Below are 12455 nucleotides of genomic sequence, written 5' to 3' on the forward strand. Positions count from 1 at the left end.
CCAAAACCAAAAGCGAGACAAAACCCACACACATTTAGGACAGCAAATAGGGAACTGCCACAGAGAAATCTATCATATCATGGCAGCCTGGAAAGCATCACCAAGTTAGACTGCGAGTGCCAGGAGGACTGTCTCCATTGTACAGATACTGAATTTTATAACTGCTTTCTCCATTTTATAGGAATAGCTGGATGAAATAAGGATATCTTCTTTCCTCTTTCTGTGCTGGCCATGCTTAAAACTGTCATCATCTAGATTTTGGAGAAGGAAGTTGAGCTGGCAAGTCTCTCGCAAGCCCTGGTTGTCTTGAATTTCTCCTTCTGTGTCACGTTGCAAACGTTTCTGAGCAAGAGCTGTGGGTGGCTTTGTAGATATGGACGGCTCTTGGCTGTGTAGTGGAATGCCTTGGACCTTGTGTGTGTATAGATATACATACCGCTTCTCCAGAATAGGGGTGCTTATTGCCTCTTGGAAATTAACACCTTTTTGAGCTGCCCTATATCAGAGTTTTGGGGCCTTATTTGATCCAAATTGATTGTGTTTACTGGAATGAACTTTCATCTCTCCATCATGGCAGGGTCAAGGCAGGGAGATGAGTGAATCACTGGCTTTCCTGTTTCATCTGCTCCCTGATCCATCTTGTACTCAAACTGGGGTGATCTGCATGTGGTAGTTTTGGGGAAATTCCTATTTCTGAGCACACTAGGAACATGTTTTAGCATGCAGGAGATACTGCAGCATGGTGGCATGCATCACTAGTATTGCCACATGAAGCATGCCCACCTCTTTGCACGTTAAATAATTTGACATGAAACATTGAAATAAGGCCGTGTTATAACTTGACTATTTTCGTCTGTTACCAATGACTGAGTCAGGGCTTCCCAAAAATATCTGGGCCTCCAGGGGTGACTCCAGAGCTTGCTGTGTGTGTTGCTTTCCATGCAGCAGCTGTTAAAGGAGCTTTGTGCCTTGTCTCCACTGCAGTCCTTAGGAAGCAGGATCAGGAAAAGGAAGGGCTGAATAGGTGAATTTGTGGAAGAAATCCTAGTACATTTTTAGCTGCTGTTCAATGGTATGAAAACTTGATTTTAAAGCCTGCTGGGTAGGGCTCTTTCCTGAATGGGGATTCAAGAGAAAAAAAATGAAGTTCTGACTGAATAGGGGAAACTTTAAAAAGTGGTGTATGAGATTGGAGATGTAGCTTCTCTTTTGCATTGACTGTTGAAGGGCTGAAGCTTGTCAGAAGCCCTAACTGCTTGGCAAATCCACCTTGTCATAAGCTGATATTACAACAATGATGAGCACTGGGGTGAATATGTGAAGCAACAGCCTCTTTTGTAGGAGGAAGAAGTGAGGCCACGAGGGTTGGTATGATTAGGTAGTCTCCATGTTGGGAGATAGGGCTAGGTCTAGTGTTTGTAGTACTTTATTATCTGGCTGAAGGAGCTGATCTGTCTGAAAACTGTTTAAGGTTGTGGTTTTAGCTGGAGCAACTTCCCACACACTGGAGCGTAGTTGAGGTTACCTGAGCACTGGGCTGGAGGCATGGTGTTGGATGGGAGGTAAAGTCCAAGGCAGACAGGATCTGTCATTGAACCATGCCTCCCTTTAACCATCGTTAGGCTTGTAAACATGTGGGAAGAGAAGGAATTAATGAGGGCACGAAACCATCAAAGACGAAGTTGGCACAGGAACAAAAAGTGTAAGCTGGACATAATTTGCTGAGATAAAGGAAAGTTGTAGGCGCTGTGATAACAGTGACTGTGTGACAGACAGGAATGCAGTAAGTGATGTGACACACTGCTTGCTGTCTGTCTTCATGTCAGAGACTCGCACCAAGTTAGCCTAAGGTCTGCAACTCTTTCTTCACTGCCTCAGCATCTTACCAGCCCCTGGAGCTATTCAGATAACTAAGATGACAGAGTGAATTTTGGGAGGATGTCCTGGAGCTTTCTTTGGTGTGCCCTCCCTTGTCTGAGCTGACATAGTGACTTAACCTAAAATGAATCAAATTTCTGAGTCATGGTTTTTTGGGCCCCAAACCCTCCACTTAAAGCAGCAGTCTACTTCTGCAGCGTTGGAGGACAAACGATCAGGAGGAATTGTACCTAGCAAGTGCATCGTGGATCCTCTGAAACGTGTTTTATGTTTTAGCTAAAATAAAGTACAATGGGAGATTCATTTCTCGTGTAGCCCTTACTGGGATTTCTGTTTGCCTATGCCAGGAGACAGGATGCAGCTATCTCTCCCAAGAGGTCTCTTCACTGCGCTGAGTGTGATCTGCCTGGAAGTTAAGGGTAGGGCATGGAGAAAACAAGTACTCGATGTACTTGTATAGCTTGTCTTGTTGGAAGCTGACAATCCTTTCCAGTAGGCTTTGCCTACACACCCCTCTGTTTGCAAAGCCAGTCTGTCAGTTGCTTCTGCCTTTCAAAGCCTTGCTTCATGCTGCATAGAAGAACCGAAAAGAACTTTTTAAAATTCCTGATAACACTGGATTATTCATCTAACCTTCTCCAGACATTAAAATGACAGTTAAAAAGCCCTTAAATATTCCTACCTACCTGTCCCCAATGAAGTTGGGGCTTTAAAAATGCATCTACTGTTTATGAGACTCGGAGTAAATCATGAGTTGCCTTGTGCTGCTGGCATTTAGCTCCTGCGTTGAGGCCCTCATCTTTCACCATGGCCCAGCAGCTGGCAGAGCAGCTCAGAGGAGGGTAGAAGCAGTCGCTGTGCTTCCCTGATCCTGAGCAATAAAGCGTGTCGCTGGGCTGGTCCCCCGCTGTAATTTATAGCAGCCTGGCTGCCGCTGCTGGTCCTGGCTGCCAGTGGCCACAAGGGCCTGCTGAGAGGGCTGTGGATGAGCAGGGATGAAGCAAGCTGTGGACTTGGCTCTTTCTTCCCCCTGCTTATGCCTGCCTCAGCAGGGAGGCTGGAGAGAGGGGTATGGAAGCTGCTTTGCCAGCTCTCTGCCATTGGAAGACCTTCAAGCTTTGGGAGATGTTCCCGGGTCCAGCTCTGCAGAGTTAAGTACAGCACTGTAACAAAACAGTAATTGCATCTCACCCAGGAGTTTGGGCCTTAAGGCTCAACCCTGTGGCATGAAAATGTTAGTACACACAGCTTTTCTGAGCAGGAACAGGGAGCATGCTAATGTACAGCACTTCTAATACAGTTGTCTTGAATACTTTCTCCTATGTTGTACTGAACATGCTGACATTTGAGGGTGTAAAAATACTACTCTGCTTGCACTCTCCAAGCTTAGTTTCTGTTTTGCAGCTCTGTCTCAAGTCTTAAAGCTCTTGAATATAGCCAGCTTTTTGTATCTTGGCTTGTAAGGCAAAGGGAAGAGGTGACATAGGTAATAGCATATCATTGAAGGGAGAGTAATGTTTGATAGTAGAGAGAATAGTGCTCATTTGGTGTATAATGTCACAAATTGCTTCATATTTAACTGTAGGTAGAGATATTGTCCTGGAAGTACTTTGCAAATTACTGGGAACAATGTCAACTCCAGCAATTGGTTGCATTCAGTATAAATATTTTGAGTTATTCATTACCATTAACAGAAAATAGTAATTCTTGTATCTTGCACCTTTTCTTTTTTTTAAATGGAACTTGGCAGGACCAACCACTCTTTCTTTGTGCCAGATTATGCACTATAGAGTTCAGTCCATGAAAATTTATTGTTATAGTTGATGTAAATTGCATCTAATGGGCAGATGACTCATGGCTGAGCTGACAGCCAGCATTGCATCCTAAAGGCACATATGAGCAGGTTAGAAGCAAAGGCACAATAAACAGGGCTTATCTTCCATTTCCGCCTTCATGTGATAGTTTTCTTCTCAGTGCTAGGCTACAGAAGTCCTGGGATGCCACTCTTTGCTCAGGTCACTTGTATCGCAGTTGCAGTGCCCTTAAATTGTCCTAGCTATTGCTCCCAATGTAGACTTTTGAACACAAGCCAAGTGAATCCTTTTTGATTTCCAAACAATATTAAGAGGCTTGTTAAAAAGCAGTAACTTAACATGCTTCATTGATTCTTGCAAACACTAGTTCTTTTAAGTCTGTAATATGAAGTTTTATTGCATGTGCCAGGATTGCAAAGTTGCAGCTGGTTATTGATAACGCTGCTTTCCATTATGTTCCAGCAGGTCTTTCTTTTTCCCTTAGTGTTGTCACTGCAACGACAGCCATTATATGGTAGCGCCAAGGATTGAGGGCTATGGGTGAGGTAAATCTGATAAATTTAGCAGGATTTTAAGGACTCGTGTAGGCTTTTCGTAGTGGGAACAAGCCATTAAGATACAGTTCCTGTAGTTTCCCACCTGCCCCGTTGAAAAATTAATAGTGGGGAGGTGTGGGAACACTGCACTCAAAACTGGGGAGCATCATCTTATTGCCTTCCTGTGCTCCCAGCTCTCCTGTAGCTGGATGCTTGATTGTAATTTTGTTAGATCGTGATCAGTTTTGGTTATATAGCTTCTAATGTTTATGGCCCAGCCCTAACCTTGAGGCATTAATGTGATGTAACTGGTACGTTAGTGTTTGATCGCACTGGGAAGCTAAACCAGTTTGAAATGCAGATGAGGAGGGATTTCTGCCATGCTGCGAAACCTTTCAAGGCTGATGTGGGGAATCCAGCTTTGTACTGGAGCCAGTCCAAACCCCTCTTCCCACTCTGGTTGTGAAGTACGAGGTAAATAAAAACATAATTGTTATTTTGCGGAAGGGCTTTTGGAGGCTTTAGAAGAGAGGAAGATGACAGCTACAGAGCGGCAATGTCCAGAACTACAACAGCATTTGTTAAGCTACTGGCAAGAAAGAGTTTACTCCAGCCTTCTGTAACTTCATTTTAAATGTGATATAATTGCTGTTTACGCTACAGCCTAAAGCTGCTTCCTGTTTCCAGTGTAGTAATTATGCCAGAGGCACACCATTTATTGCGAGTGTATCAGCCCAGGATATGGTTTTTACCACATTAATAGGAAGTACCTTCAAATTGTTAGACTTGGCAATAACTATATCCTGGAGTAACAAACTTTTTGCCATTCAGTTTGCGAGTTTATAAGCATCTCCTGATGAGAATAAACAGGAAAGCACTGTTCTTCTCTCCCCCACCCCGTTGCTTTAAATGCAATTAATTAATCCTAAAGATGGTTTTAAAGGAGGACCTAATTTGAAGATACTACTGCTGACACCGGCATATGCTAAAGGAAGGGATGTGTGTTCACCCAGTGTTATTGCTGCTCAGTGTTCACCTGGAGCTGTTGCTGTGGGTGATGCGATGCCAATACACGGGTGAGGAATGGGAAAGCTGGAAGTTGCCTTTCTGGTACAGTAACTCCTAAACAGAGTCAGTGTCCCCAAACAGCTTGCTGCCTATCCATTTTGCTGCTCTGGGGTGGAGTGTACCAGGCTGGGGTGAGTAATGGCCTTTTCAGAGGGTTGGTCAGTGGGAGGAAATGCCACATCAAGTGGTGATTTAATTCTGCAGTTTGACTTGGATATTTGGCAGTGGCTGTTGTTGGCCTCCTGGATTTCTTATTGTAGCAACGACTTGTTTTAATTTTTTGAACCAACTTGAAGCACCATATTTACAGACTTTTGTTTCCAATGAGAAAATACGTAAATTTTAATTAATCCAAGCTGAAGTTAAAAAGAAAACAAGCCTCTGCATTGGAGGGGCTTAAGGGACTGGAGTCCTTTGGCTCTTTTTTTCTATGGGATTCAATCTGAGTGCTTGTTTTACTGCTTTCTGCACTCCAAGTTTGTCCAGCTTGCTCTGTTACGGTAGGATTCTCTAGTGGTATTGAATGCGTGCTGCTTTCTGGCCGCTGTTGCTGCGTCAATGAAACCTGCCTGAGTTTTTATGGACTCTGAAATGCACGATGATTGAGACTTCATCCTTAGTTCTGCTTAAAAACTTCCCTGGCACTTCCTTCACTGCTGAAGGGGGCTCGGTGAGCTGCACACGCCGTCGTGCCGGCAGGGGAAGTTTGGAAAGCCTGTACAATATTGCATGGCCCAGCTTACTGGGGCAACGCGCCAGCATCCTGGGCTTCCTTGGAATACAGATGGAAGAGGAAATTGCTGTTACTTGCATCCGTCTTCAGTAAGAGGAACAATAACTTCAACAGGCAACCTTGGTGCATGCTATTCCTTTCCCCATAACCTGGAACTGGCAGGCAGCTTTGAAAGGGCCTCGTGCGTCCTGGCTGTCGCAGGAGAACCGACTGTCTGGATAAACATTTCCAGTAGGATTGGAGAGTTTCCTGAACACCCTCTGTTCCCTCTGAATTAGTGCTAGTGTGAGGGGGGATTCCGGGAGATGGCTGTGCCTGTGCCAAGCACATTTCACACCATGTGAGCCAGCTCCTTACCTAGGAAGCAGCAGACCTGGGCGCTGTGCTCTCATGGCTCCACATGGTCATGGGGTTGGATCCTAAAGGCATCTTCTACCTAAATATTGGCAAGGAGCTTTTCCACTCCCTTGTTGTTACGGACTGTGAACACTTTGTGGGAGTGCAGGGGTTAGCCAGGTTTGTATCCCTCATGGCGATTAACTCTCTACAACTCCAGTTGTGTTAGATTTGGCCAATGGATGCTAAGCGGGGGTAGCGTAGCTATGTGCTTAATGTTGTATTTAATCCCTTCAGGTCCCTCTGTCTACTTAAGAGTCTCCATCCACTGCAATGCTGATGCTTTCTTGTCTGCAACAGCTGTAGCTGTTAATTGCAGGATGCAAACAGAATAATGCTTCTTGGAGGGAAAGCCAACTTGCCCCTAAACCGATGTTCACGTATTTGGCCAATGTAAAATGAGCAGGACTGGAGCTGACTGGCAGCAATTGTTTTACGTTTGTCTGCTTATTCCAGCATCACGGTCAGAGCTCCTTACTGCTTTGAATCCTATTCTGCTATTAAGTCAGCTTCTCAAGGCTGTCTCGCCATACAACTTTGGTGTTTCCATATAGATCTATCCAAGTGTTCTTGATCATTAAGGCACATTAGTATTTTCCTGTACTTGTTCTTACACTTCGGCTTTAAACAGGGATTAGGCTCCAAGGTGGTCACTGCTAGCAAGAGGTATACACTTGGCAGGACTTGAAATACTTTCTTGAAGGCTAAAGGCTGCTCTCAGCCAGGGTTTGTTGTTAAAGTAATCTTTAGTGGGACTGTCTTATCGACAGTATTTGTTCACTTTTGTTCTGCTGTATGCTGGGGGAAAGCATTGCCATGCCAATGTCCTAGACTGGGTATTGAGAAGAATCTAACAAATGCCAATACTGGAGAGCATGTGTTTAAAATTATCCTGGCCTGGAACTGGCAGTGGCCCAGGCTCTTCTTCAGAAGAGCAAAGCCAGGAAGGAGGAGATTTCCAGGGCTTGACCAAGGCTCTTTGGCCAGGCCATCACGCCAGTTCTGTTCTCATGATGCGCGAGGGAGGAGAGAAAAAATAGCTTTTGACCTTTTTTTTTTTTGTGTGTGTGTGTGAAAGTATTTGGAATATTTGCAGAAGGCAGTGGAGGGAGAGTCTTGCTTGTTTTGGTGGTGTTTTTTTTTCTTTTCCATGCAGATAGTTGCCATTAAGCTGAGGTGCATTGTGAATTGCTATCTATTCACTGGCATCCATTCCCCAGGCAGCTGCTTTGCTTGCAGCCTTTCTTGAGGCAGCACCTGCATGTGCTCTGGGTCTGCACGGTTTCCTAGCCAGTGCAAGCTTAGCAGCCATGCTGATGAATGTGGGTGTCAACTACAAAGGTGCTTCTCTTGGCTTTGCATGGGGAGCAGCCTGTGGAAATAAGCTGTAAAACTTCAAAGCATATTTGGAGTGAAAGTAGTGTTCCCCTTGAGGATGGAGAAGTGTTGCTGTTAACCTAACAAACCAGGGCTTTTTTGGGGGTAGAAAGGGGATAGTACAATAACTTTCATGCTGGATGTTCTTGTGTGTTTGTGGACTTTGGTTGAAAAAAAAATAAAATCAGGGAGACTTTTTTTACTGAAGTTGAGACTTCTCAGGACAGTTGAGTGGCCTTATTTTCCCATTCTCACCATCTCTGTTGTACCAGCTCTGCTCACCTGACCCTTGGTAATGTGGTTCAGTTCACTAAGCCACAAGCAAACAATGTTTTTCTTCTGTCTGGATTTTCACCAGTGTATGGGGCTAAACTGACTTCCTGAGGAAGTATGTGAACTTCTCCAGGGCTGGAGAGTACCAAGACATGGGGCTGGGGAAAAATAGGATGCATTCAGTGGTAGTGAGACTAGATCAACTTGCTGTCTCTTCAGGTCTCCCCCCCACCCCCTGCCCAAAGGGTACATAAGTATGAGACCAGTGCTAGGTGCTGTTTTCACATTTTTAGCTAATTTAAGAACCTGGGACAAACCACTTTCCTTGTATTTTTGAGGGTACGTTGTGATAAGTTTTTAAGTTTTTTTTTTTCTGTGTATAGTACTTAAAATGCTACCAGCTATAAATCATACAAATAACACTTACTGTCTGTCTACTCAAGTTACAATTGCTGTTAAGTCCCTGCTGTTTCTGCATGATTGGAAGCAGGAGGTGCTAATGCCAGAAATGAAATACAAGAAATAATAACCTTATAATGTATTTTTGTTGGTTGAAGGAAAGATTTAATGACTTCCACTTATTGTTGCTTTATCTTTCTGCAGGGATGTGAAAGCAGGAAATATTCTTCTTGGAGAAGATGGCTCAGTGCAAATTGCAGGTAACTTTCCTGGTAGCTTTGAATAAACTTTAGGTGTAACTGTGTATCCAAGGAGACAGTTTAATGATCACGAACAAGCCTACATAAAAATGTTAGCTTCAAAAGCCCCACAGTTCTTAAAACAAACAAACTAAAACCAACACCACCAAAAAACACAACAATAAACAAACCACAAACCAAAACAAAAAAAAACCCCAACCCAGAGTTTATTACATCTTGTTATCTTAAATTACTGTTCTTTGGAATTATGGCAGTCAGCATGAATAAATCCTTTGACTGTTAAATCCTCAGAATCAATAGAATAGATAAAATTCTTGGCATAAGCTAGTCAGTTTTTTTAAAACAGCAAGTTCATAGGCTTGGAAGTGGACTGCACAGACCTCACTGATTTATCATCGATGTGTAAGGTGGTTTTCAAAAGGACTGTGGTGATCAGTGAATAGATTCATTGGAAGGAAACTGGTATGTCTGATGGTAAAAGTCACTTGCAACTTTGCCCTAACCAAAGATCTGCTGGTCAAACTGCTGATGTGGATGCTCCCTAGTCCGCTTCAGTTGAATGAGTGGCAGAGTGCATGTTTAACTGACTGCCCTAACCCAGCCCAAACTGGGATGAACTAAAAGTCTTGGAAGCAGTTGTGCAAGCTGAGGGATGGGGTAGGGAAAACTGTTAAAGGCATTTGCTTTAGCTAATACAGATGTGCCTGGAGAAAATGTCTGTTGTAGTCACTGCTGTCACGAGCTGCTTCAGCACAGGTGTGTTAGAAACAGTCCTTCGTGTGGATGGGTCATATGTCTGTGGAAAAGGGCACTGTGTGGTTTGTTGGTCCCGTCCCCTCCCAGTACTACTCTTCTAGTTTTTTATTTCATACATGTTCCTACAGACTTTGCTATTCCTTCCAGAAATCAAGAATTATTATTATTATTATTGTAGACTATTAAGTAAGACAAGATCTTTGGAGAGTACATTTAGAACCTGGGGCTTGTTTTTCCTCTTCTTCCCAGTGTCCCCTTTTTCCTATCCTGAGTACAATTCCTTTCCGACTGTCCTTTCTCCCAGGACTGTGCTTTTCCCATGAATCTTGTGGTGCCTTCCCAGTCCTTGTGCCACCTCTAGCTGGAGGGTGGAGCTCACGTCAGGTCCTGCCATCTTTAAAAACAACATCCTTGGACATGTTTAACTTTTTCAGTCCCATATTGGAAAGAGCCATATCTGTTTGTGATAAGGTCTCTTTTTTTTTGTGCCCTGTCCTGATGGTGGAGGCACAGCAGTGGGACAAGCCAGTGTGCTGGGGGTTAAGGGACAAAACCCTGTGGCAATGACTGTCATGTCAGGCAGAAGCAGGTGTTGCATTGTGTAGTGCTGAGAGATACGGACTCTTTTGGTATATCTATGCCTGGATTTGCATCTTGGAATGGAAGGTGTAGATTTTCCACCAGGAGGCAGAATGCATTGCAATGCATGGTTTTTTATAGGTAGCTCTTCTCCCTCTGCAGAAGGCAATAAGCCCTTTTGCAGGACGTAACACCTAAAATACAGGACTTCTGTCTAAAACCTGAAGTTGCTTTGTTTTTGCTTTCAAGTCTCCCAGTGCTCTTAATGACTGCTGTTATATTTCTCATGAGGTGTAAATAATTCATCCCATGCAGCAGCTGATGGAAGGTAGGGAGTGGCTTCTAAAATGCTCAAAGGAGCAAACTTTATACAGTAAAATCCTACAGTTTTTTCCATAGTGGGGCCAAGACGTAACACTTTGGATTTATCATTGTATGGAGCTTTAGACTGTGTTCTGGGAGAGGCTGCAAATAGCCATTGCATTAGAGCAATGCAGTGTTATTTCAAGTGTTTCTGCCAGGCTAGCAGAAGACTACTTGTGTTTCTTCTCCACAAGGGTGCCAGGTCTTGGCTTTTTTTTTTTATTAAGGCTCACTGGTAATAGGTACCTGTTCACATATTTTTTTTTCTCTGCTGGGTAATTTTTAGTTGATAAATAGTTTTAAAGTTGCCTAGTCTAACTTGTACGAATTTCAGAGGATTTATTTTGTCTGTGATTTGTACACATTCCTCTGGACTGAAATGTCTACTAGTGGTTTATATGTGCAATATTTAAATGATGAAATCCACCTCTCTGCATATCCTGCGAAAGCAACATTGCGAGATGTGCGAAGTTCCCTCTTTACAAATTTTTTTCTTTGAACGTGCAAAACGACTAACGCTGTAACCTTTCATGAGACGCAGCAGGGCGACTAAACTCAACCAAGGTCAGCAAGTTCACCACTGTGGCAGGAAGCACTTTTCATTTCTGCAAAGGCAGCCGATGACTTGAAAGAAACAAAAATAAATGACTGAATACTAGAGAAGAGCCTGACCTGGTCATAACATGAGATTCTGTTTCTGTGGGAATTTCTGACACTTCAGCTTCCTTTCCTCCTGACCCAGGATGAAATAGCAGAATTTCTGGTAAATTTTTTGAGGAGGAAAAAATGCTGGAAGCAGACCAATCCCAATAAAGTGAGTTTTGTTTCAGTGAGATCAAAGCACTTGGCTTTGACAATAATATTAATGCATATTTTGGATAATTCTGTTGATCATTAAGTGCTTCAATTATCAGCTGGATGACATCACTGCGTTCCCATGAAACAAATGTGTTTAAGTTTCGCTGCAAAGTGATGCCATGAGGAAAAAAAAAAAGATTGATCAGCTGTGGAATGAAGCCTGAGGGTGAATGGGGCACCTCCCTTGAAGGTGCTGGTTTGGTGTACATAAAAAAAATGCAAATAATGTAGCAGGAAAGAATGAGTTCAATTCTTTTATAATAACTCCTTTCTCTTTTGCCATCCCTCTATCAAAACTGCCTGTGAACAGCTGTTTAAGAAGGCCTTATTCAATATTTGGCCTTTGCAACCTTGTGTTCCTGCGTGTTTCCTACTACTTGACACAATTCATGTTTCTTGTCTCAGAAGAAATATAAATCTTAAATGTAAATGTGAGGAATGTAAATCTCAAACTGGAAATCCTTTGAGGAAAAAAAACAAAGCTGCTTTCAAGGTTTAGAAAAAAATGCTCGACCCTATAGTGGAGGAAACCCCACTGCCAGGCTATACCTTCACAACATGTCAGTGAATTTAATCACTTGGGAAACTTTCGGTGTATGGAATTCATGGTAGTAGTTTTGCTGCAGTATTATAAGTTCTAAGCAGTGAAAACTAAAGCCTCTTTTGTTAATTTGGGCTGTACAATTCTGTTAAGGCTGAACAGAAAAAGCAACTTGATGAATGTCTGTCCGACGTTTCTCAGGTTCTGTTTGTAACTCTGAATCGGTGGCTGTGCATCGGACGTGAAAGCCGCTGTGGGAGCACTGCGAGCTGAGGTGGGCACAGGTAAAACGAAGGAGGAGAAATCTGTGAGCTCAGGGGCGTTTGCTGGAAGTAGGAATTCTAAAAATTCCTCTAAAGGCCTGTACAAACTCTCAGCTTCAAACTCTTCCCCAAGTCCTGGGCCTTGGTATTTTTACTCACGGCTCTGTCTATTTTTAACTACGTAGCTCCTTTTGCTTTCAAAATGTGCATCCACTGAACCAAGGCATAAAATTGCCTTTAACAGATCCAGCTGACCAGGGAGACCTAAACTGAGGCTATTTGCTTCTATCTTAACATCTTTTTATTTATTTATTTATTTATTTCCACCCCCCAAGGGCACTGGCTTGGGTTTGTGGCTTGG

At 43.3% G+C, this 12455-nt stretch overlaps 1 protein-coding gene across 1 annotated transcript in view; it reads left to right on the plus strand.

Moving 5' to 3' along the window:
• The window catches only part of OXSR1 (oxidative stress responsive kinase 1), a 93984-nt gene that overhangs the window by 50019 nt on the left and 31510 nt on the right, over positions 1-12455 (plus strand). The window contains exon 5 of the mRNA XM_075044606.1: positions 8679-8734. Coding sequence (XP_074900707.1) covers positions 8679-8734 — 56 coding nt within the window. The remainder of the gene's footprint in view (positions 1-8678; positions 8735-12455) is intronic.

The sequence above is a fragment of the Buteo buteo genome, chromosome 2, assembly GCF_964188355.1.
Source record: "Buteo buteo chromosome 2, bButBut1.hap1.1, whole genome shotgun sequence".
In the NCBI taxonomy this organism is placed as follows: domain Eukaryota; kingdom Metazoa; phylum Chordata; class Aves; order Accipitriformes; family Accipitridae; genus Buteo; species Buteo buteo.